At 47.4% G+C, this 26089-nt stretch overlaps 1 protein-coding gene across 3 annotated transcripts in view; it reads right to left on the minus strand.

Moving 5' to 3' along the window:
- LOC146191398 (protein brain tumor-like) overlaps positions 1-26089 on the minus strand; it is a 105803-nt gene that overhangs the window by 15193 nt on the left and 64521 nt on the right. For all 3 annotated transcript variants that reach the window (XM_084601952.1, XM_084601950.1, XM_084601951.1), the window contains 3 exons: positions 10206-10439; positions 5714-5914; positions 4521-4787 (listed from right to left, as the gene is read on the minus strand). In XM_084601952.1, coding sequence (XP_084458078.1) covers positions 4521-4787; positions 5714-5914; positions 10206-10439 — 702 coding nt within the window. The remainder of the gene's footprint in view (positions 1-4520; positions 4788-5713; positions 5915-10205; positions 10440-26089) is intronic.

Below are 26089 nucleotides of genomic sequence, written 5' to 3' on the forward strand. Positions count from 1 at the left end.
GTAACAAAGATGGAAAAACAAGTTTTCATCCACGTGTAATGCGAGGGTGAGAAGATAAGCAAAAATATTTGCTGTAGGTTTTGCTGCTGCCCCGCGAAGCATACGTGCTTCGTGCTTTCGAGTCTAATGCCACCCCACACCAGGCATCGAATAGTGCCAGGAACAATCATGCGCTGGTGCTGATTCATTTCCCTTCTTGCGCCGGCATGCCAGGATGTATTCTCAGATTCGGGGTTTTCGCGATCATCGTCTGCCGAGTCATTTGCTAGACGAGATCTTTGATTAGAAAGTCTTCTTCGGTACCTCTAAATGTGCTCGGTATTCAGCATTTGCTCGGAAGCGTGACCAACATGCCCCTTGGAAATATAGGCGAAGCATCTGTGATTCGACTGTAGGACGTGGCCACGGAGCAAGAAACTCCGCAGTCTGCGGCGACCAGAAGTGGTCACAAGCCCGCGGCGCCACTATCATGCTGGCGGCACCTGTCAGCGTGGAAAGAAATTACCCCCGTTTCTGTTGCCAAGGCAACCAGTCCATGTTTCTTCTGGTGGTCAAGGATTACCTCGCCTCCAAGTTCACTGTAGTACTTATCACATCTCATCATCTTGCTCGTGAAATGCTTCTAGCAGACGTAATCTCTCGATGTGAGCTGATGGCCACCCCCAGCAATTGCTGCAGCCGATGCTTGCAGACGCCCAGAATCATTTGGTGCCTTGAAAATGCTCACCTCTCTGCAACACTTGCAACTGCTTTTGCAATTCTGAACAAAACACCTGCATCCCATCTTAGTCTAGCAAATTCCGAAGGAGGCCACACTGCGCTGTTAGTATTACGGCCCTCGAGCAGACACCAACAAGAACTGTCACTGTTTGGCGCACAAATACAACGTTACGGCGTGCTCGCTGCAGCAAACACCCGTGTCGTCTGCTCTGAGCGTGCGCCGCCAAAGATAGCGCCAGAGCCGCCCGCCCGGACGCTGCGGCTTTTACGACGCGTCGCATGCCGCCTCCACTGCATACGGCCGTGTCATGCTCCGTGCTGTGGGCGCTAGAATTGTGACCTTATTTGGTCGCTCACGCTGACGGCAGTTTCACCTCCTTAATGGTTTCTTGCTCCGTGGGCATGGCCAACATGGCTGAGGCGGCCCATGAGAGAGCCTTGCAACGTGCCGAGTGATCCTTCCACTTCTACACCGTGTGAGGTGCGATTAAGCGGTAACCGCATGAGGCGACAGCCCGTAGTGATCCGTCGCGCGCCGCCGCCAACGCCTGTCGTCGCTGGTGCATACCACAAGGAGCGATGGTGCTCAGCGACAGAGAGGCGCGTTTTCAATGTTGCTCTGTTACCACCACCTCGTCATTCGGTCAAGGAGAGTGCAATTAAGCTATATCTCGTTTCTAACACTAAACAGCATGAAGTATGATAAAACACTGATGAAATTTCCTGTAACGCATCGCATTTTAAAGGGTCACAGCGAAGCGGTGCGCTACTAACTGCAATGCCGACTTGCATTGCAAGCAGCGACTTTCTCCTGCTCCTTTAGAAAATTAATGATATCTAGCCACACTAGCCTTTTTTTTTTACTATCTTTCCAAGCTTTTACTGAATTGTCTCGATGCATTCATATATACACGGATCACACGAAGTGAGCGTGTGCAGGCACCAGGTTCTTGTCCCAAGCCGGACTAGAAAAACAAACTTCACACGCAAAAGCAAAAAAAAAGCCAGGGCGGAAGTTGAGCACCCCAAAGCCTTCTGCGATTGGCTGCCTCGCGAGTCACTTCCAAGCGACATGCGAAGTTTTCTAAAAACCCAGAAACTGAGCGACAGCGATGAGCGGCAATGATTTGGCGGCCCTCAGCCCGTCGCGCGACGCCGCGAATTGTCGCCTCATGCGGTTAATGCTTTAACCTCTTTCCGTTTGAGTGTGCATCGCGGGCACCATGGTCTTGAGGATCGCGGGATCAGTGAGGTGAAACCAAAACCACTGAAACAGCCAGCAGACGTCACCGCTAGACAGCACCTCCCCTCTCCAGAAGCCTGGTGCTCACTGCGCTAATTAATAACGAGGGCGGGATTGCAAATTTATGATTAAATTCATTCAGATCTGCATATAACATGAGGCGGAAATAAGACAAGATAAAACCGAGAAAAAAAAGCTCATATGTGGTTTTTTTTACGCTACTGAACGGGAAAGAAAAAAATAAACTGCCAAAAACCTATTGCACAAGTATTTCACCTGATATGCCAGCATAAAGATTGTTTGCATTTGTCTTGAAACTTAAGAAAGATTTTTCCCGGTTTCTTCAAGCGCTTTGCTTGGCGCACAGAATATGACACTCTGAAGAAGTGGCCCAAAATCAAGGAAAGTGAAACCGCAACTATGCGACAGTTTTATTTCAGATATGAGGGAGTTGCAATTGTCACCGCGACCATTATAGCACGCACGAAGCGTGCTGGCACCACTATTCCATGCAAGTGACGATCGGGGAGGCATATTTTGCTGATAGGTGGCTATGCGGGTCATAACTTGACCCGATCCTCCATTCAAATTAACCGAAGTGGGCTCACTCATTGCTCGAATTAACGAGCATCCAATGCAAATACTTACACCGGCATCGGCCAGAACCGTGCTCCTAGTTCAAATTATCCTAACTTCTGAATTAACAGAGGGTCAAATTGAAAGATTTCACTGCTTACAGTGAACACTTCCATAATGAGAATATCCCGGCGTATGAGCATTTTTTTAAGGCTATATTCTGCTGCACAGTGAGCTGGTGCGTGTCTGCTCTGTAGCTCTGGCTGCATAGAGGAGACAACCTCGGCCAAGGAGTGCCCTCCATGGAGGTGCCGGAAGAACGATCGCACAGCGGGGCCACGTCTGTACCACGCTGCATTCGAGCACTTGTTTACGTGTGCACTCCGTTGTTGCTCTCCTCCTCTTGCCAAGTTCTGGCCGCTGTCGCGTACCCAAGAAAAGGAAAAAACTGCACAGATTAAATTATGCCGTGCTTTTTCGCATTATTGTGTGGTAAGCGGTAGACTAAGGGGTTGTTGCCGGCCCCATTTGTTAAAGTGGCCTTGTGACAATATCTCATACCGCTATTTGTCCCTGGTGGTGCTGCACCAGCCATTGCGGAACCAAGTCAGCCTTAAACAACAGTTGTGTCAATCGTCTTATCCTGCTTCTGGAGAACGGCATGAAGGAGTTATCGTAACATATAAAAAAATTCTGCATGTTGTACACAATGGCGTTCCAGCAAGAGAATTTTACAGATTCTGATCAACCAAAATCGCATCGAGAGTGTACTGTAGTTGCAGAAAGGTGCTATTATCACGAAGATGAAAAGGTTGAAAAATATAGCCTATTTTTACCACAACAACAAGGGTTGAAACCATGATAAAGTTCAAAGCACGGCCAAGGCTATCCATTAAGCCAATGTATTCAGTCTTAAGCAATCTAGTCCCTCCAACGATGTGCACGAAAGGTAAACCTTTAAAAAAAATCCCAAGCTGCAAAAAATATGCTGTCTATCTCAATCCACCCAGAAAAACCCTGCTGCATGGTCTCAATGATACCACATAAATAACAAGTAATCTGCAATGAGCAAAGCAGGATCACACAGAATCCTAGAGTGTCAAATGTGACTCATTGAGTAAAAGAGAGAGGAGAAGAAAACTGCGCTTAGACGAGTAATTGTTCTGCATAATTTACCGTCCAAATGCTGCACACCGACTATCAAAACCATAGTGGAGGGCTCTACAATAATTGTAACTGCCTGGAGTTCTTTTATCCCAGTTCACACTGTGGGAACACAACAGCAACATGCACAAAACACGTGCACCCGTCAAGCCAGAAACTTATTCCCCAAGAAACTTGTTTCCGAACAGCTTATCACACTGCATAAACAGCTGAGAAACAAGACAGGTTGCCGGGGTGTTACCTCAGTATGACAGACTTGGGCAACGAAAACTAAACGCAAACAGCGGTCATCGGCAGTGTTTGGCTTGTTCGCCGGCTGAGTAAAAATCCCGGCAAATACACCACCATAGCAAGCACTTAGCGGTGATTGATCGTTTTCTAATGATTTTCGTCCTTGCAAACAGCACTCGGGATAAAAAGAAAAAAAAAAAAAAAAGGTCCCCTTCATAGCAGTCACACTGGTTCCCCTCCTCTTCCGCGTGCAGGGGTCGGCCACGGAAGACAGTACGCAAGCGGGGACCATATGAGCGGCTTCGCTTGGAGGCAGCGGAGTAGCGTTGCTGAACTTTTTTGCTTCAGTGTAACAAGGAGTTCGCCAAGTGTTCCCGCAGAAGCTTCTGTTCTGTGTAGCAGGACAACAGAGATATATTTCCAGACAGCTCATGCTGAAGCGGTATGACAGGGTCACCAGCCAGCCCTACACGAAAATGCTGTCACCGGATAGAGTCGACCAACTGTTTCCGCAGTGTGAACCGGGCTTTAGCAGTGACGTCCACCAAACAACAAACAGAACTCAACTGGGACAAGCCCACCTTACCTTGGGGTGGTCAAGCAAGGCACACTCCTTGCAGACAGGCAGGTCGCACGATCGGCAGAAGTAGCGCAGCGCCTCCGACCGGTGCCGCAGGCAGGCGACCGGCTTGTCCTGGGGCGCCCGCAACCCGTCACGCGTGCTCTGCAGCTCTCCCAACGTCAACACCCGATGGCCCTCGAAGCAGTGCATGAACTGGTGTGCCATCACACAGTTTGGACACAGGAAGTTGGCACAGTCGAAGCAGCGGGCAACTGCACTTGATTCTTTTCCCTACGCAAGTCGACAAAGAGGGGTAGTGTCATCACATAAGAAAGCATTATTAAAAAGAAAAGGAAGGAGTGAACACAAATTGCGCGAAACATGGAAAGCGGTACTAAGTAGAAAAACAAAAAAACAGCCAAGGAAGTTTGCTTCTAATGGGCTTTGAAAAAGCAGCAGAGAAACATTTACCCTAAGCACACGGCCTTAATAAAGAGCGATGCTATTTTTAAATTAATACCTATGCTAATATTTTATCGTATAAAATAAAGATATAAAAAACAATAACGCTTGTTTATGTTTTTGTTATTGTAAATGCGCTGTGCACGACAGTATGCGTGGCTCTCCTCGGGTCAACGCTACCAACCTTGCGCGACGTTTGAAGGCCTCCAAGATCTCGATAAAGTTTTGAGCTGTTCCGTTGACTTGCTAGACTATCGACTCAATGGCCACTGAAAACGCCCGTGTGGCAGCGTTCGAAGGCCTTCGAGTCGATAGACAATCTGTTCGAGGGCCTTCGAAATGCCCGTGTGACAGCGGTATTAATTAAACAAACTTCAGAATTAACAGGAGTCAGATTAACAAGATCTTACAGCGCTCTCTTTCCGTACTGCACCTTGGTACAACCAGAACAGGCAGACACTACCTCTCTGTGCTTCTGCATAAATATATGTACTCAACCAACTCGCCCTTCACAGAGACATTGTGCAGGCAAGGAGAGGAAAGCGACAAACTCGTTGCTATACTCGCTAGCTAACAAAAACTCACTAGTCAAATTATTTGCACCAGATTCACCCAAAACAAGGAAGTTACTGTCAGGTGTAGGACACCAGGAAAAGCTGCAAGTTCACTCTTTACGCCAACTGCATTCACAGCATCTGAAAGGATCGTTCAACAGACAACTCGTTACTGGTGAGATCACTGGCGAGCTCGCTTACCTTGCAACCTGTGCACCCAAGACTGGCACCTTCGAGAGCTGCAGTTTCTAGGATGTTGGAGACTGCATAGTCTGATGGAAGGCCAGCCGTGCCTCCTGGTGGCAAGGGTGTGTCCTGGCTGCACTGGGGGCAACGAATCTTTTCTCCGGTGCACTCTTTTTCGAGGCACGGTTGACAGAATGTGTGCAAGCAGTTCAGCACCTGCAAAAGCACCAAAGCAGCAGCAGCAGCTGTAACAAAAACCTCTGCACACACACACCAAGACACAGGGCACAGAAGTTATATAGGAACAGGCTATACAATGACCACAAAACAATTCCCTACTAGCATCCAAAGAAAGGGAACTTTCACACCTAACAGTGCAACCCTGCTATAATCAATTGATCCGGTACACCCATTTCACCTTCAAGAGGTGACAGCACATTCCTTCGCCCTGTTATGTCTAATATAACCTAACTGTGGTGGGACCGTGGTTAGAGCCCCCAACCAATGAGCGGGGGTGTATTCCTTCAAATTTGGCCGCAGCATCCAAGCTTTGATGGAGACTAAATGCGAGACACCTGTGTGACGTGAGTGCATGTTAAAGAACCCTACGTGATCGACATCATTCAGAGCCCTTCACTACGGCCTCTAAAAGTCCAGAGTCTCGCTGAACGTTAAACCCCACAAAAAATAATTTGAATTTTAATAAAGAAACAGTCATAGTAAAGAGCGCCTGTTCATGAGCAAGTACTTCCTCTGTAATGATAACATTGTGGCACGTAAACTGTCGGATATCTCAGAGCCATAAAACAGAAATCACAAGGGCAACTGTTTGAGGCAAATGATTACAACTGCCAACAAGAAAAATGGTAGGGGTTTTTTGGTTCGAAAAAAATTCAAAGCCATGAGCAAATTCATTATTTCAAGCAATAGCTTGAATCGCTTATTAAACTAAGAAAAAGAACTAACATAGTTGAGTTCAAAAGCATTTAATGTCTTTATGTATCGGGTCACCGCGAGTACGCAAAGAAAGTAAAGAAACAGTAATATTCTAACAGAAAATTAATGTCTCAGATATTCTAAACAGAAACGCAAATGAAAGCAGCGTGGGCTCGCTTCTGCCTAGTATGCAGACGGCCCATCTGCATACTGCAAAGATCACAGGGGTGGTTTGACCTTTACCTTGATCCCCGAGCACAGTGCCAGCCTTCTGCACTTCAGACCAATTAAAAGAGCACCTGCCTTTTCTCGTCATTTTCAAAAATTTGTGCGAGTGTGTACCTTAAAGCAAGAAAATAAAGGGCTTCTGTCACAGCAAGCGTACCTCAACTGTAGCAGTGAACCAACATACTAATAGTTTGTGCTTCCAATGTCTTGTCCCAAAGCTGTAAAACTTGGTTCCGAAGGAATTCCATTAAATGCTATTTCAGCCAATAAAAAACAATTTTGGGGGGTTCTTGCACACGGGAGTTCACTAGTGCCTAAATTGACTTCTCCAGCATTAAGCAGAATGCTGCTCAGCGTACTGCTGCTCCGGCAAGTCCGTGTCACCATCTCACTCTGAACGTGCACACAACCACAGTTGGGTGACGATGCAGGTAACGAATATGCATGTGAAGATCAGTACGCACATTGGCCTGTCCTGCGGAAGCACACACACATCAAATCCAGGTGTACGCCTGTTGCTGCGCACGTTGCGGAATGCGTTGACAACATGGCAGCGCACTGGCCGCCGGCTTCGAGAATGAATACATCTCGCCGATGCTTTCTCGGACGCAGCAGCTTGCTTTAAATGGTGGCATTCATTTTTATTAAAATTCACTCTCATCCACACGCCAAGGTATAAGCTATAACTGTCCCCTTGTTTCATAATAACTTTTTCAAGCTTGTAGGCCTACCTGTAAGCTGTGGGTCGCCATATCTACGACAGGCATTCTCAAGCTTCTTTCTTGTCAGCGCTTTCATTTTCTTCAGTTTGTGTAGTTCTTGTAATAATAAAAAAATAAAAAGGCTCACAATGAGACTATTCTACAAATCTGTATTTACAGGCAAAACTTTTTCAAACCAGTGACATGGCCTTCGAGATCACCTCCGCGCACATTTCTCTCCGGCCGTTCCAATCGACCGGAGAGAGCGTAAGTTGGAAAAGGGGCGTGACAGCGTCTTTCGCCGCACCGCGGCGCTCGCCACCTATGCATCAAGTGTTCCGCCGCAGCTTGGCGCAAACTATAAAACACGAGTTTCCTCAGCTTGCGCTCGCACCACAGTCGAGCTGCAAGCTTTAAAATGCCACGGGCAAGACGGCAGCCAACAATTTCACGATCGTTAAAGTACTAATAATATGAGGCCCACATGCGCAAAGTTAGGCAGCGACTACCCGAAGTTGCGTGCATGGCCGAAGCATGAATTCCTGCTCTAGCGCTGTCTGCTGCGGTTTCGCGTTTTTTTTTTCTTGTGTGCCAATGTGTATATACATGCCGTGCATTTCCCAGTTCATTCACTCGCTAAACACAGTATTTACGAGTGTGGCGACTTACATAAACATCCATCGCATGAATGCAATTCTATAAATGGTTCCGCCACTAGCTACAAGATTATTGCTGACTTGGATGCATGTCACGATAGCTATTTTTCTTGCATGGTTTTAAAGCAGCCTTGGAAGATCGTAAGCACGCAAGTTCGATACAGGTGAAGGGTAATCGTTGCACGTTCAGGCACCTGCTGTCATATGAGTATATGCGAGGTTTTCGGAAGTGATCCCGTTAAAAACGGATCAGCTTATACGGTCGAAAGTGAGGAGAAGCTATTACCTCGTTTGTAAACTATGCGGCCCGCCATAGCATAAATGTGCGCAATTATCACGCGAGTTGCAGCTTATTTCTTGTTTTCACTTGTTTGCATATGCTAGCCTGGGTGCAGTGTTTTTATTTTTAATTTTTATTCCTATGCCTATACACCGAACCCAGCCAAGCCGAACAAGTGGGTTAATTCAAACGAATTATGATTAGACTATAGAATAATGGCACTATCATACAGGCCTGCCACACTAGCTAGCAATTTTTCATTAACTTTTAATGATACACGAAACATCACAACATTTTTGGCATTAAACCTCCGCCGGTTGTAATGATACTAGCCATTTTCTGAACAAAATTACGAGGCAAACACTGGGAGCAATTTAAAAAAGGCATGTTTCTTTATTTACAAAACTCATGAGGTGGACAAAGAAAAACAATATGGGCAGGCACAATCAAGAAGTACACAAACATTTCGTTATTTACAAAGTTCAATCACCACATGATGACTACTTGTGTAGTTTTCCATTTGCAAAGAAAAAACTCGCAAGACTAAAGAGGCAGCTCCTATATTGCTAAGCAGTTTTTTGTTTTTTTCCGGTAAGCTGCTTGATCAATTACTATTTTTCCTCTGTTGATAAGCTATGGCCTAAGCAACTTTTCTATGATTATCTTCGTTGTTTCAGTGGCGTGGTCCTTCCTTACTGCACAAAGCTAGAAAAGAGCACCTCTCGAAGTAAGCAACATAAGCTAGCGACATGAAGGCTACACATGGAATGTAGCGATGTACGCTCCACTGGAATCCTAATCCTAAGGCAAGCGCAGAAGCCTTAGGATTAAAAATGGGGAAGAAAACGAATGTCTCATCAGTTCACCAAACTGCAACAAAACCTTGCAGCTGAGAAACATGCATGCATTTGACCACTCGACCATACGCTCGTAACGTTGATTGACTGCCAACTTCACGAGTGACCGTTAGGCACTCAAAGACTACCAACTACACGAGCTAGTCTTGACGAGTAACTGTTTCACAAGCAAAGAAAACTATCTACACGAGCACAATGCGGAAATTCTAAGTAGAACGGAACGCATTATGTGAACGCAGCAAGAAAATCAACACTCCGCTTCGGTAGTAAAGACAACACTTAAATTATGAAACATTTCGGACGCACCTTGCGGTCAGCCTTTGCTGGAAAACCAGCTAAAAATGAAAGGCTACGTGACACACTCTTAACAAATTTTTCGTCAATGTACACGCGCAAAAAACGAGAGAACCGCCAGCGGAGATACGCCGCGAGCGGGCTGGACGATGCATCGATGCCTAGGTGCGCACTGCCGCCTGGTGGCGCCTGGAAGAGCTGACAAACTTACGACATTTGGCTGGGGCGCGCGCCGATTCGAACGGCCGGAGAGAAACGCGCGCGGGGGTAATCTCGGAGACCATGCCAGTGAGCATGTGCTTTGACTTACAGTCAATAGATGGCACCACTGTGCACACTGCATGTGGCGGATGCTGCGGCACAGCTATGGCATGACCTACTAAAATTGTCATGCTCCCACTCTTTGCAGCACACGCAATGCAGAAGCTGACACGTATGCACACTTACCACATACGCCCAACTAAAGGTGTCCAGTGGTATGCAGGTTATTTTGGAGTTGAGATACGCATAGTGCCCGCAGAGGGCAAATTGCTCGCGATCGTACACAAGACGCACCTTGGGAATGGTGAAGGTGTCATGGCAGAGGCTGCACTTGGTGCTTAGCTGGGGCAGAGCTGCACTGCCGGCAGAGCCACCATCTGAGGGGCTGCCTGCGCTGCTGCCTTCCCCACCAGAGCTGGGCGCCGTGAATGCCTCGGGCAGTGAAGTGGGTGAACCCAGCTGAGAGCCTGCTGTCGTGCCAGACCCACTGAGCGTTGTTGGTGGGCTGCTGCCCAGGGACAGCTGAACCTACGCAGACACGCAAGAAACACAATCTCAGAATACACACCAGGGCTGTACTAGGCATGTTCAACCACACCCAGAAAGAAGAGACACTGGGGGCAAAGTGACTGTAGCCTGCATCTGCGAATTCACCTCCATCCCATGGATGACAATGCTACTACTTTCACTGAAAAGAGCTGTCACGGGATGGAGGAAATGTAAAAAAGTGAAGCACAGGAGCTACGGCTGCCAACTGCTCTCATAACAAAGACTTTGTAGCATCAAAATCTTTATTACCGCGGGTCACCTGCCAATGATAATCTTGACAGCACGTAAGAGCACATGCGTACAAAGTAGGCAATGCCCCATGCAGCAAGGAAAGAAGTTGATGAGAGCAGCAAAAAGCGAATGCAAGATGTTTATGATATTCGCCAAGGGTTCACTCTGCAGAGAGAATGGCTGTACGTAGATGACCGAGCTCCATAAGAGGCACGCAAATTACAAATCCCACGCGGTTTTAAAAGCACAGCGTCACAATTGCGTCCACTTCAGGACTAAGAACTTGTGCATCGGTTTTTCACTACAGTCATTCTCTACTAAAATGGACAAGTGCGATTATAAAAAGTTTTTCTGCAGATTGAGCCCTCCGAATGCTTTTTTGCTTCATTAATATAAAAGCTATGCCCGGACACTAAAAATGCTGAAAATTGCTGCTGTGTAAACAAGAAGCAGAGCTTGCAACATATAGTATGTACAAGAAAGATGCAGTGAGCGGCGACACACGGCTTGCACATTGCCGAAGCCGATATCACTATGCTGGAAGACAGCTTTCTTATGGCTCTGTAATAGAGGCTAGGCAGGAAAGAAGGGAGACTGACCTTGTCCCCGTTCCTGGATACGCTTGGCTAGTTGTATGGGAGCTTTAGCACATTAGCTATACAGCTAGAATTCATCAAGGTCGCATTATTCTGAAATTTGACCTTGAGCAATAGATTGCAGAGCAACAGCTCGTGCCACATACGCCGCATGCCACTGCCATGGAGAGGAGTGAAGAGAGTAGTCTAGGGAGCCTCCATACGAACCCCATTCTTTTAGTGGTGCAAAGTGAAGGCAAGAAGTATTCGTCACACTTCTGGATGGACACCTAAACCATGCCACAAGGGAAGGGATGAAGGTGGGAATGAGAAGAGAGAAAGAACTGCTATAGTGGAGGGCTACCGAATAATTTTAACCATCTGGGGATGTTTAACTTGCACTGACATCACATAAGCACCTGCGATCGAACTAAGGAGCCCTCCATACAAACATCGTTCTTAGGGTCATGAGAACTCCAGATTTGGTGGGCCTGACACAGTGTGTGGACCTTGGCCGCTGCCATTTTCCGGAGCCTTCCACTATGACATGCTTGCTTGCTTTCTCTTTGAATCCCTCCTTTGTCCTTTCTTTTACTGCATTGTTCAGGTGTCCATACAGAAGTGTGACAGATACTACGCCTCTCCTTTCTTCTAGACCAATTTACAATTTTACTTAAAACAAACTATGTCAGTTTACTACAGTGATCTCAATGCTCTGTTTGTAATCGTTATGGCGTGAAAAATAAATAAAATAACACTGAAACAAGCCTTGTGTCTTATATCAACAGAGTTATCGTTCCAACATTTGGTTCAGCAGCGTTGAACCCCTTGTTTTTTTTATAGCCATGCTGTACACACAGGAACAGCGACTGGCTGGCGTGGCTCACACATCACCCAATCCGCAATTGCTGGTCGCACTAAGTGCACAACGCACAGCGAGCGGCCCACATGTCACCCAAGCGTCATCGCTAGCCGTGCTGTATGTACAATGGGCAGCGAGTGGTGGCACGTGGCCCTCGCTGCGATCACCAGTCATGCTGTACGTATAAAGGGTAGTGAGCGGTGGCGTGTGGTCCACGCTCGCCCAAGCCGCGATTGCGAATCTGTCTGTAGCGGCGGCAGCGCGCGGCCAACGCATCGCTGTACAGCCCTCGATTTTTGTTTAATTTTTGTCAACACCAAGTGTTGCATCGCTATATATGCAACGCGCAGACTACTACCCTTGGATACACCACTTGCTTATTTTTCCTGTAATTAACGCATAACATGGTATTCAGTCAGAAATGCATAAAATCCACATCGCCTTCTGCAACAGAAATCCAAACAGGCAGCATATGTCAAAATTATTCTTGCGCCGCCCCTGCACCAAAAAGGAGCTACCTTAAGTGAATTTGACTGCCACTTCTATAAAGCGGTCATTCGAAGCACTGCTGCATATGCTGCTTGATTTGGCTGTTCGTCGCTGTTCTGGATGCAAATTTTCAACTCTGGCAAGAATTCCATACGAACACTATATTAGACAAAGGGGACCATTCATTACCACGCCTGGTGCTGAATTTGCTGCGCGAACCATCTTGTGCACATGAGAGAAGAATTTGAAAATCAGCCAGGAACGGCCCGCACATCGCCGACCCCGCGCATATCCCCGACGTCATTGCCAGTTGCGCTCTACGCATGCATCGCGAGTAGCGGGGGGTGGCCACGACAGGGGTACAAATTTCGGCTAGTTTCGGTTTCAACTATTTCAGCGCACCTAGCAACTGAGGGAGAATAAAATTTATCAAGAAATGACTCCCTGCTCATGCATGTAGAGCGATAAGATGCAGCGGTGGCCGAGTTATCTAAACCGCCGATATCGAGAAGCACTGCTTTTTCGCCAGTGGTGGTGCAAATCACGCTCGAAGACGAGGTTTTTTTACAATGCTTCAGTAGGCTTTCACAGCCACTATGAAAGGATTTGGCGATAGCATCTTAAATCTGGGATAATGAGCTTCCTGCGCTATGCTGCTGTAATGATTTCTCGTCAGACATAACCAGATCTCAAAAGCGACACCATATTTTTAAGAGCATTTGCCCCTTTGGAATAGCACGTGACACATTAGTAAACATGGGTGAGGTGAAATTTGCCTACACTCAGTAGATATTTCTTTTTTATAGCTGAATTTATTATGTCACAGTTTCGGTTTCAGATTGTCGAACGATGGCTCTGACATAGCAATCTGAGATCATGTGACATGAACAAAAAATGCAATATAATAGCTCTTTGTCCAGTTGCCGTCATTCCGACTAATGAAGCACTGCAGCTTAACTCAATAAAATAATTGCAGGCTTTCTACATTAAATAAATTTATTATTTATGACTACGGAACCTTCGTTCGCAGGGGTGGAAGCAGGCTCGGGCGTTTTGGAGCAGCTTTGGAGCAACGAAAGAAGAGTTTTGGAGCACGTTTCTAAGGTCAACCAGCTTTGATAATTGATGTTTTCTTTTTCTGAAATACAAAATCTCCAACCTTATTCCTTTTTATGCAAGTTAAATGCCTTTCAACTTCGCACTCATCACTTACCAGAGACGGCCAAACCATGTAAAGGTATATAACACAGGCCGACCTTAGCAAAAACTTGGAAAAAACTAGCAGCAAACGTAACGCTTGCTGGTGCACTTCATAACTGAACATCTAGTCTCACCTAGCGCTGCAGAAGCCATGGCAAAATTGCACTAAAAGACACTACACAAAAGAAGGACGCGTTGTACAGGACGAGCGCTCGTCCTGTGCTACGAGTTCTTTTGTGTCGAGTTTTTTAGCGCAATTTTGCCATGGTTTCTGCAGACATTCACCAACTAGCCCGACAGCAGCTAAAGCATACTGCCTAATGCATTTACCTAGTTTGACTTGATAGATTCAAATGTCGAGTCTACTACTTTGCCAACAGTTTATCATTCTTTTGCTTGAGCAATGTTTGGGCTCCTTTTTAATATTTTGGCAATAAATTCCATATGCCTTTCCAACAATCTTGAGAAGCTTCCTAGTGATTGACACCTTTGACGTACCAACCCATAACGGTTGGTACGTCAAAGTATGGTTTTGTCTGCGGTAGGCCTGGCAAGCTTACCACCGACAAAGAGGCTCGATGTTGAAGTACCTGCTTGTTTTCACAGCAGAACCATTTTTTTTGTTCTACGTCTCACCAGAACGTGACTCTACTCAAAAACAAATCAAAGTTCAGTGCTATTGTCACTTTTCCCAGCATTCTGCCTGCAAATACTAGCAAATCCCAGAGTTTGACAAAACTGGTTTTCTAAAGCACACTGCTGTTTGTCTAGCCAAAGGCTGTGCAGATTTTCTGCAATGCACTAATAGCAAACTCTAAAAGCAATGTGAGAAGTTTGAAATGTTGACTCAACCAGGAGGCATGCACTGAAGTGACACGAGGGAGGGACAGCTTGCACAAAACGATTGATTCTAATGTTGGAATGGTATTCACTTAAAGAAAATGCACGAAACCATAAGGTGAGTGTAGTCTGTTTAATGCTTTTAAATCAAAGCAAGTTTTGCACGAATTTCACTGCAGCTGGCATACAACGGGCAGACAATGCACATGTTAATTCTGTAGGCACTTCCAGATGACAAGCAGAGACAGCACACATCGCAAACCTGACATATCTAATACATTGCCAAAAAATACCAGTTTTGCTGAAGTAACCCTCCATAAATGGGTTTTACTGCAAATGCGACACTATGCGCCTATTTTGTGAGCTGCTTGGCGGCTATATTATATGCGCACATTGTATTGCACCACGACGTTCACCTAGTAGCACCCGAAATGTTCATTCTGAAGCACCCATAATCAATGCTACACAGTGCGGCCATGAAGTGGGTGAGACTAGTTCCATTTGGCTCCCAAACTGGGCCCTACAGTCTACAGTTCGGATGGTTATATGCTGTCATACTTTTTCAACACCAGCAAAGGATTGGTCTCGTGCCAAAACCTTGACCAAGTACTGTGCAGGCCAGAAAGCGCACCGACTGCGGCAGCCCTCAAGCAATGAGCGCAGATTTCCGCAGCGGATCGGAGGCAACCGGACATGGGCAGCCCTCCAGATTCACTTCTGGTTTTTCCAGGGGCTATAAACCTGGAGCGGACCGAAGGACGATACCGGGAGTCAGACCGTGCCAAACTCTACAAGCGTGCGCGGCGGTGGCCGTCAGGCGCCCTGCGGGCCTCGGCAGACGACAGGTGAAACACGGGAGCCCCTCGGAAGACATGGAAGCTCAGGCCCTGCCGGTGTTGTAGGAGTGGTCCATTTGAACGGTGCTGCCGACGCCGCGCCAGCCCAACGGGCACACTGTCAACTGTTGGCAGCACGAGCTGCACCCCGGTGCGAGACACAGCACAGCTCGGCGGCTGTTGGCACAACCAGCAAAAATATTCTCCCGCCGCAGGAAATTGAGATGTGCCGGGCACGGAAGGCAAGCGAACAATGTTGCTTTGACGAAGTGGAGAGTAAGCACACACAAGGGGGATGCACTATGCCGTGGTTTCCAGTTGTCGAAAGGGTATGCACCATGGCGTGGTTCCCAGTTAATGCAACGGTTTTCTTTGCCTCTTCCGGCAACCCCAGAGACATCATTATGGCATCTACACCTAACTTCAGTCCAACCAAATCTTTGATAGGAGTCTTAGTCAAGAGCCCGTTGCCCATCGCCACCGTCTCACAAAGTTAAATAAATAGATTGGTATACAGGGAAGGAAAGGAGCAGCATCTGTCCCTTTTTTTCTGTAGACACCAACCGTGTCGCAAGGGAAGTGATGAAGGTGGGAGTGAGCGTGGAAATAGAGGAGTCGTAGTGGAGGAGGCACTGAGTAATTTCGACCACCAGAGGGTCTTTAACTTGCACTGACATCGGACAGGGCATGGACGCCTCTGCGTTTAGCCTCCCCTGAAATGCAGCCTCCGGCAGTCGGGATTGAATCCAGGTACTCCACACAGTAGTTGGCATCACGAAGTTGAAAGAACGATTTTCGGTGGAAATTCGTCATCAGCGGTTAATGTCTCCTGCCTATATGAGAACCACAACGCGGGAGGCCGGAAAAGTACAAGGTTACAAATAAGTCAATACGATTAAAAAGCCGCCACTAATGAGGCAGTTACAGAGAAGTGCAAGGCATGGAAAATCTCGGCAAAAGCTCCAATGATGCGAGCTGAAGCTGCCTATGGAATATGAATGTAGACATCCAATGTTGCCCCTCTTTGGCCACTACATCATACACACAAAGGCTCCTTTCGTGTTGAGGATAGCAAAAGAGCAGTGACTTTCCTGACGGACACGTCAACCATGCCACAAGGGAAGGGAGGACGGGTCGTACCATGCGGGAGCCCTGCTATTTCGTTTCCACAAAAATGTGGCCGTCATGGCAGCGGCTTCGGCATCATTGCTACGGTGCATTAATTTATGCGAGGTCGCAACGGGATCTGCAGTGCACGGTTCGATCTTACAACTTTATGCGTCTCCGCCGTCGTGCATTATCTGCCGTGCCGCTCTCGCGACAAGGTGGAAGAATTTCCGCAATCATATCTACAACTTAGGGAAGGAAGTAGAGTACTGCACATGCCGCATTTCGAGGCCAAAGCTCGGTTCGAGCCCAGAAACCAAAGCCCGAGCCCGGCCCACGAAGCTCGCTGTGCGGCCTGGCCCCATGCTCACAGTGACACATGATGTAAATTTCTCATTGTTAGTACATATACTCCTACTACACAAATACAAAATGGCCAACCAAGAAGCGGAAATCACATTTATTTTAACGCAAGAAGTGAAATAAAGTCTGTTCGCTCGGTCAGCTTCTTGAAGTAAGATCTCGTAGGTGCAGAATGATAAAGAGGAAAGCGGAAGTTCCAAGAGCCAAATGAAAAGGTTTGTATAGATACATAATAAACTATTTTGCATTCCCTCGAGATTTTTTAACCAGTCATTCTGCAGCTCGAGCGGCCTAAATATCAGAGCTTCCTCACAGCAAATTGGATAACATTCTTACTAAACAAAATTTCACGGGTTCAATTCGCGGCTCAACTGGCCGCCTTTCATTAGAAAAGAAAAGCAAAATGATTTGCGTCCCAAGGCAACTCAACCTATGAGGTGCGCCGCATTGGAGGGCTTCGGATGATTTCGACCACCTGGTGTTCTTAATACAGTTTTATCAGCCTCTGCCTCTACCGAAACATGGCCACCGTCGCCAGGATCAAACCTGGGTACCCCGGCTCTGTAGTCGAGCGCCTTAAGCAGTGAGCCACAATAAAACAACTTTTTATTACAGCACTGCGTGGCTTTATTTTATTTGTGCAGCTCCTGCAACACCCGAAGTGTCTTTCTATTTTAACATTTGCCAGACCATACCTGCCTTTCCACATTGCACAAAATATTAAAGACTAAGCGATCATATCGTGCTCCAAAGATTGAAGACTTGCATGCGCGTATGTCTGAGCACACGAGGACACCAAAAGAGGGGCGGGGAGGGGTAGTAGCTCCCCCACCCCCTACATTTCCCTAAATGGGGAAGCATCACCTCAGCCTGCAAGTTCCTGCACACATATTTCCAACAAACACTTCAATTTCAGGGTGTTATTAATGCATAGCATAGAGGGGCCGAGCTAGTTCGCATTATTGCCATTCTTACAGATTTTCATGTCAGTGCGCTGGACGAATCATGTACAAGCAGAAGCTGTTGACAGACCTATGTTCACACACGATTAAAGCAATGCACAAAGGCCTTTCATGTAGTTAATCACTGCTCATGTGTGCATTTTTATGTACAACTACCACTATTACTACTTTATAAAGCTACCCATTTAAATCTAGGTTTTACAGGTGTTAAAGGAACAAACACTGACCAAATTATGTTATCAGATTATGGTGCAAATGAAAAGATCTTGCCTCGCACAGTAAAGATCAAGCACTCCAATATCCACGAAATGATGATCTGGCATCTTAACTTGACAGTGAAAATCGCATAAAAACCATATTACCCTGTTGAGACGAAATGTTGCCATTATTAATGTAGTACTCCATTTGACTTCTCTCAAAAATATCACAACTCTATGTGCACAGTGTTCCACCTTCTTTAAGTGCACACCGTAGTCTATTATATTTTGATTTGTATATATTACACTTCGTTCAGTACACTCTTCAGAAAAATGAAATACCCCTTTGCATCACATGACATTGTCAGGTTTTGTTGAAATGACACCACACAGTTCTGATTTTTTTTTCACAAAGCGGTAATCACAATGCACTAAATCTTCCTTTGACAACGCATGTCTCTGCCTTAGCAGCCTTGAACGTGCAAATATATTGAAATGGTAGCTACTCTATGACAAATATGTTTAATTACCATCTGAAGGACGAGATTTCTATTAGTTTTCCATACAACACTTCTGTCAACATGAAATCTCCCCTGGCCGTGGTTTCCAACATCAGACTACATAAAAAATGTGTGCACTGGAATAGTCTACTTTAGACAACAAACTTTCCATCGTGCTGGAAAAGATTATATACTTAAAGCACAATGTTCTATGCCTTTAACAAATACACCTCCGAATTATCAAATAAAGAAATTTCATCAACACATAACCGAAGCTATATATATATATATATATATATAAAAAAAGGGGGTTCGTCAGGTTTAGCATCCTAAAGCAACTCACACTATGAGAGACACCGTAGTGGAGGGCTCCGGAAATTTCAACCGCCTGGGGTTCTTTAAGGTGCACTGACATCGCACAGTACACCGGGGCCTTGATTTTCGCCTCCATCAAAAAGTGGCTGCCACGGCCAGGATTCGATCCGGCACAGTTGGGAACGCATTGTCAAGCTCCCTAACCTCTGTGTCATCGCGGCGGGGCCTATAAGTTAAATAAACCAAACTCAGTCTTGCTCTCCTCTTAAGGATATATAAGGATATAGGCTGTTGTGGCCATTGCATTGTTAGCCGGCATTGAAAGAAAAAACAGAGAAGCCAATTCCTGCAAACCTCAGCACTGCAGTGTAGTTTGCCCGCTGCACTGCTCCCTTAAAAATGCAGTGCACACCAAAAGAATTTTCATCGGTGATTTCATCGTACTTGAAACTGTTTACTCATAAAAGCGGGGTGTACTGGCATAACCACTTCACTGACAGTCCATGCTGACCGAACGACGAGGCACCACAAATAAGAGCTACACTGGAAATGCCCAGCTTTGTCATAAAGTTCAGAATATTTGTATGAATGTGCCAGCAGCAACAATAGCCAAATGCGGTGCCGTCATGTGACGCATCATGAAGGAACAGCAGCGGTTACCATTTTATAAACGAGGTCACTTCCCAAGCATGACAGCGAACCAGGCTGTGCCTCCTTTCCCAAGGCAGGTTAGAGTGCAAAGCGAGCAAGGCACAGCATATTAACTAGCATCGATCCACACTTCACTATGCCCAACAAAGCGCCTGATGTGGAATGCAGGTGCAGTGGCCTCGCCTCACTAGAACCGAGGGGAACAAGGATGTGCAGTAGGTGGCTTGCAAAGGTACATTCCAAATAGCAATTTTGTTCCTTATGCCGCATGGTGTCCCCACAGTTAACAATTTACAAGGAAAAAAGCCCTGATTAGAAGTGACTAACTTTGCCTGTCTGATACCCTCATTGTAACTACCAAAAACAAAGCCAATGCTGCCCGCAAAAGACAAACAAAAGTTGGTTATGGTTTAGCTCTCGTTAACCCTAGTTGAATTGCGAAAGCAACGGCTGCATGGCTATGCCTGTGGTTAAGCGTTTGGTTTAGCTCTATTGCAGAGACAATATAAACTGTTCAGGTAACAACCAGGCTTTTATTTTTATACCAATGATGACGCCGCGATAATTAGTGTAGTAGTGGGACTTGGTTTCCACTCTGCTGATGACGTGCTCTGTATCTGCCGAGGCTCTGTGTAAAACCAAGTCTAAACTGCTTCCCCAATGTATGGTGGTTTGAAGTTGGTGCTGGCTCAACTCGAGTAGAAACAGCTCCTCTGCAGCTTGAACAAAGGCGGAGTTTTTGTCTTTATTAAAGTCCCCCATCACGACAGCCAACTCCTTTTCAGAAGGGTAGATACTTGGGCTTGTTGGTACATGATCGAAGGGAACAAAATGTAGCGCACCAAGACAAGGACAGAGAAGGAAGACACACACAGCGCTAACTTCCAACTAATGTTTATTCAAGGAAGAAAGCATGGTTATATACCACCGCCTAACACATGCGGTGGTATATAACCCTGGTGTTGCCAAAGGAGATTGCGTATCTGGCTGATACGACTTGCTAGCGCATGTTCTTTTGGCGCATGTGATACACGGTGGTATATAACCATGCTTTCTTCCTTGAATAAACATTAGTTGGAAGTTAGCGCTGTGTGTGTCTTCTTTCTCTGCCCTTGTCTTGGTGCGCTACATTTTGTTCCCTTAACTCCTTTTCAGTTCGGCTCTGCATTCCGGTAGCCAGAACGTCCAATGCAGTTTAGCGCTGGCCTGGGGAGATATATACACACCAGTTACGACGACCCCTGTCTCGCACAGTTTTACACAGCAGTGTCATCTGTTGGAGCGTGTTCCATTGAACGCATCAAAGTTTACCGGCGTTTTAGTTGGTAGTGGTAAAGAGTTTATTGCATCTAAATATAGGGGACACTTAAGCTCCTGCCTTAAGGATATGACGCAATAGCTTAGGCTACCAGCCCACATATAAAGCCCCGCTTCAACCAAGCTATATGAACATGCCTTAGTGGCCTATAGGGATAACATGAATACCAGGGTCCTGGCAGGCTGATTCTGACATAACCGTCCCATGTGAGACGAGAGACCCAAGTTGGCAGCTCCTGCCACGGTTTCGTTGCACCTGCCATTTGTGGCTACGGCATACGAGCATACGCGACGAGCCAAGTTGGCTGGTGTAGTGTTGCTTTCGCAACAAAGAGTGAAGTTGCCATTGGGAAAGTGTCTCCCAGTCAAAATATTTGGTTTGTGATTGCGGTACAATGCAAAGGCTCGCAGAATGATGTCAGAAAATCACAGGAGAAGGGTTATATGAGATCAGTTGTGTATATTACTCTTGCTTTCTACAGTATGTGTTGCTCCATTCTATGATTTATACTCCAAAATTTGAAAACTAAGTAGTAAATCCCTTGTCCACTGCAGACAGCATGTCTTTTTTTTTTTCCCTCATCAGAAAACCTGCTCCAAGCATGGAAGTGAACAGACACCACATTTGTTTCTGCAGTGCCAGATGCCGACTCACACTAGTACAGAGACTGTGGTGTCACCTCTAGGTCAATCTGGCTATGAATAATGATACTGGGTTGTTATGTAATACTTCATGTCACAATTGAGTCTGTGCAAAAAAAGAAACTGAAAGGGGTGAATCATAGTAGTTTACCCTGCTCTGAAGACAGGGTTGTGACGTTATGCTCGACGCCACAATCCAACCTGGGGCAAAAAGCCACACCAAGGCACGAACTCTAGTGGTTTACCATGTGCCAAAAGTCATTCTTCTTGTATAACAACAAATAATGAGTTAGAATCAGGCAATGGGAAAATTTTCTAAATTCAGTTCTCTCCCAACAAAATTGCCTTACACTGCTGGGCAACATCCACATAGCCAGAAATCGAATATTTACCCAGAACAGTAGATAGATGAAGTTGTCTTCAGTGTCCCTCTAAGATTCTATACCTAAGGACAACTTTAAATGGCTATGCAGCAAAAGCTACAGAGCCAGAACGTATCAGCTAAATCCACAGCAGAATATAGTTCCTCCAAAAATTTTGCGGATCTTACTGTCTATTGCTATTTTATTAAGGAATTAAAATCATTTGTTATTGTTTTGACAACACATGCCGTGTGTGCTTTGATTAGTCGCGAATTTATGTTGCACAGATCTTCAGTTGCGCAAAAGAGCATGCATGTATTTGGCTGCACAAAGCTTATGTAACATCAGAATCTGAAACAGTAATCAAAGAAGATATGCCTGAACAACTCGGCAAAGTAAAGCTAAGGAAAGCCGCACTGCCTCTGTAGTAACAAACAGCCCTCCCTGGGTAAAAAAAAAAATAATTTGGCGCTGGCATTTGAAACCAGGGCACGATCGGCAATTACAACCGCAACGGTTTTTCACACAGCACAGTTCCGGGTGGAAAGTTCATGATGATGTCATGAACGGCGCCGGTACATTTCTCGCATAGAAAGAGTTGAATCGAAGAAATAAAAAGAATGCGACAGCAAGTTATGCCATAGAGGCGTTATTTGGCGCATCCCATAATGCACCGCAGCAAAACTCGTAACTACCACTGCCTGTGACATCATCGAATTTCACTGCTCTTTGATGCTGCGTGAAGCTTGAAATTACGTCCTCAGTTTGAATGCTAGCGTAAAAAACTGCATGGTTTACCTGAAGTCTATAGACTTCAATCTCTGAATGTCGCGTAATTCTCAAAGCGATGCAGTTGCCCATAAAGTCTACCACGGTGGCAACACACAGACCTAACTGAAAAAATATATGTTGACACTTGAACAACATTTCATAACAATGACACACGTGCCTCGAAAAGCTATTCTCTTTTACGGATCTCGTCAACAATTCTACTGCAAATCCCCCCAAAAGTGACGCACACTCATGCGAGACCCCTAATGCATGCGAACCACCAGGCGCCTCTGACAGCACCGCTTCTAGAGTGCGAGCGTGCGTGAGGACGGTTACACCACACATGAAACATTGCGGTGTTAATAGTGTTAACACGAGCACCACGAGCGCAGGAGACACGCCGAGATTTCCCTGCGATTCCCTAGGTCGCTAACTCCGCACTGCCTAGGGAAAAAGAGGAGGGTATCGCTTTAGAGTATCGCACGCATTTCGCCTATCTGTTCCGCGAGCCCATACAGCAAGGTGAACTAAAATCGAAGCAATGTGCAATTAATAGTACATGATAAAAAATGCGGCAGACAACAACAAAGAGTTTCTTCTGCCAGTAGATCGAAAGAGTGCACCTGAGCCTCCGAGGAACGCGGAGTAGTGAGGAAAACACGAGAGAGGATAGAATGAAGGAGAGTGAGTGAGCAAAAGGCCCGCGACCACGCAGTTTGCCGCTGGAGCAGTCCAACTTGGCGAGGAGGAAGAGAGAAAGAGCCCCACTCGCAAGCTCCCCAAGTTCAAGGGCAAGCCGGGAAAAAAGAGAGCGCGAAAGACGCTCTCGAAAGCGAGGAGGCGCAGCCACTCTTTCGGAGGAGGAGAGACCAGTTAAAGAGCCACAAAAGAGGAGACGGAGGAGCCATGAGAGAGGGGCGTCGAGGAGCGCAGGAGGACCAGCGGCGGCCAATGCCACTGCCTAGCGGAAGAGAGCGCGAGAGCGTATCCAGGGAAAATAAATAAAACACTCTGCCAGCAGAACCCCAAAGGCGACTGCAGGAGACTAGCGAGGCAGGGACAAACGGCGAAGACGGAGCGGAGGACGAGGCGGGGGAGTGCGTTCCCCAGACTGGCGACGAAACGCGGAGAGCGCGCGCGCGCGCGCTGGATCGGCAGAGCGGCAGCGCCAGACGCCGATCGATACTCGCCGGTGCCGTCGACCCCGAGGAAGGCAAGAGGGAGGGACGCGAGAAGGACAAGGAGGAGAGCGCAGCGCGGCAGCACCGCACAGGAAGAGCGCGCTGCGGGGAAGGCTACTTCTCGGCCGATGAGACGCTCCCCGACTGAAGGAAGAAAGAGAACCCTCGGCAGCGCAAGAAAGTCGCCCCAGGAGCAGCGCTGGCGAGGCTCGCTCAGAGCACGGAAGCCGACGTTGTCCCAGGAAGCGAGCAAGCCAGCCAAACCTGGCCATGGTATCACCGGCAGCGGTCACTGCACGACGCAGGCCGGTCCCTCACCCCGCGCGCCTCGAGGGCATTGTTGCGCTAGCGCCGGCGGGACGCACGTCGTCAAACAAAGCTGCTTCAGCGGGGGCCATTACACAACGACGCAGGCGGAAGCGCGTAACCACCAGGGCCACGCCTCGGGCTTGCGACATCGCGTTGACGCGCGCTTCCTCTTTTAACCAGGCAAAGGAGAGGCACTCACGACGTTGCGTAAATAAACAAAAGGTGGTCCACGAATGCGTAATGAACGAGATGAACTCTCAGTCTCGCGCACACGACGATGGATAACAGCTAATATCGACCTAAAATTACTTCATAATTAAATAAAACGCTCACGTAACTGGACATAAGAAGTGCTCCTAAATGACCACGCTTTCGGCATTCGCGTACCCTCGCTCCACTTTTATTCGCGCAAATTGCGCGAATAAAAGTTTACGCCGACGACGGAAACTTCACTATGGATTGAAATGAACATCAGGCATCGTGTAAGCCCGAGTCACACGACGGATCGTCGGTCCGCGCATTACGTGTTCACACGTAACTAGTATGTGAGGTACACTGTGCGCCCAGCACTGCTGCATTAAGGATGATGCACACTATAATAGATAATTGTGCTCCTACTGCCGCCCGGCCTGCACCCCTGCCTTTCGCCGGTTGGTTGTTCGGGATAGGGGTGCGGAGGCGGCAAGTTGAACAGGTGGTCAGATGCTTGAGGTGCGCGCGGACATAATCTCCTTTCATTTTTTGGTTCGCCGAGTGCGCTTGATGCCGGTCGGATCAATGACCAGTTTTCCACTGACGAGTGAACACGTGATGCGCGGCCTTTAGCAGCCCAATGCGAGACTCCGGCAGCTTTGAACTCGGTTGCCGAGCACAAGGCGCGAGTGACTCGAAACGGAGCACGGCGAAAAAAGGCTCGAAACGAGAAAGCAAGTAAACCCGCACAAAGAAAAAAAGCCACAAAACAAAACCGGCACGCAGAAATTCTGAGAAGCAGTGACGGGGAAACCAACTAAACAAAGAAGAAAACGGAAGGCAAGCGTCCGCCGGAGGGGTGGGAGGTGCAACATTTTGGCAGCTGCGGCACCGCCGGGGGCAAGAACCTAGCAGAAAAACCTGAAGAAGTGAAAGCGGCGGCCGTCGTCCGGAGGGGGGGAACGAGAGGCGAAGAAGGGGCCATAGGTTTTGGAGCTGCGCGCGCCCGGAGGGAGCAGCGCCAGTTCCCAAAAAAGGTGCACGACCAGGAGAGAGAAGTGTCAAGGTCAACCGAGAAGACGTTCCCAGGCCTCGGGGGCAGCAACTCCGGCCGACCAGCGCGCGCTGGGGCAAAGCCGTGCTGCTGCTCTCCCTCGCTTACAGCAACAAGCCTGCATGCTCGAGTTCCAGCGATCGCCGGCCGTCCCTCCGACGGAGGAGCCGGCGAGTACAAGCGCACACACTCGACAAGGGGGGACCACAGTGGAGCGACAGCGGAGGAGGCCCCACTACACCAAAGGGGCAAGGCAGCGGCGAGGAGGAGGCGCGGCCTCGCTTTCCGCACTCGCCACGATAACGGGCCGTTGCTGCAGGAGGAAAAGCCCCTCCGCGTGTCAATGCTCCACGCAACCCTCCCGCTTTGACCGCTGCAGTCATGACAGCAGAAAGGTCCCAATCGCCGTGTCGACCGTTTTCCGCGCACCAAGTGTTCTGTTTGTGCGACAAATCACGCGCCATGTTTTAGCTTCTAGTTCGAGCGACCAGTTCGGCTGGGGCGATCGCTCATCCAAGGATGGCCCCTGCCACAACAACGTCTGCCAGCCAGCTACGTGCTGTCACTTATCAGGTCCAAACAAGACAATTAACAAAGTTAGCGAACAGACTAAGGCAGGGAAACGTGCAATGTTTCGAGAAAAAAAAAAAAAACATCAAGTTGGAAGACGGGA

The sequence above is a fragment of the Amblyomma maculatum genome, chromosome 4, assembly GCF_055883805.1.
Source record: "Amblyomma maculatum isolate TAMU_Amacu chromosome 4, ASM5588380v1, whole genome shotgun sequence".
Taxonomy (NCBI): domain Eukaryota; kingdom Metazoa; phylum Arthropoda; class Arachnida; order Ixodida; family Ixodidae; genus Amblyomma; species Amblyomma maculatum.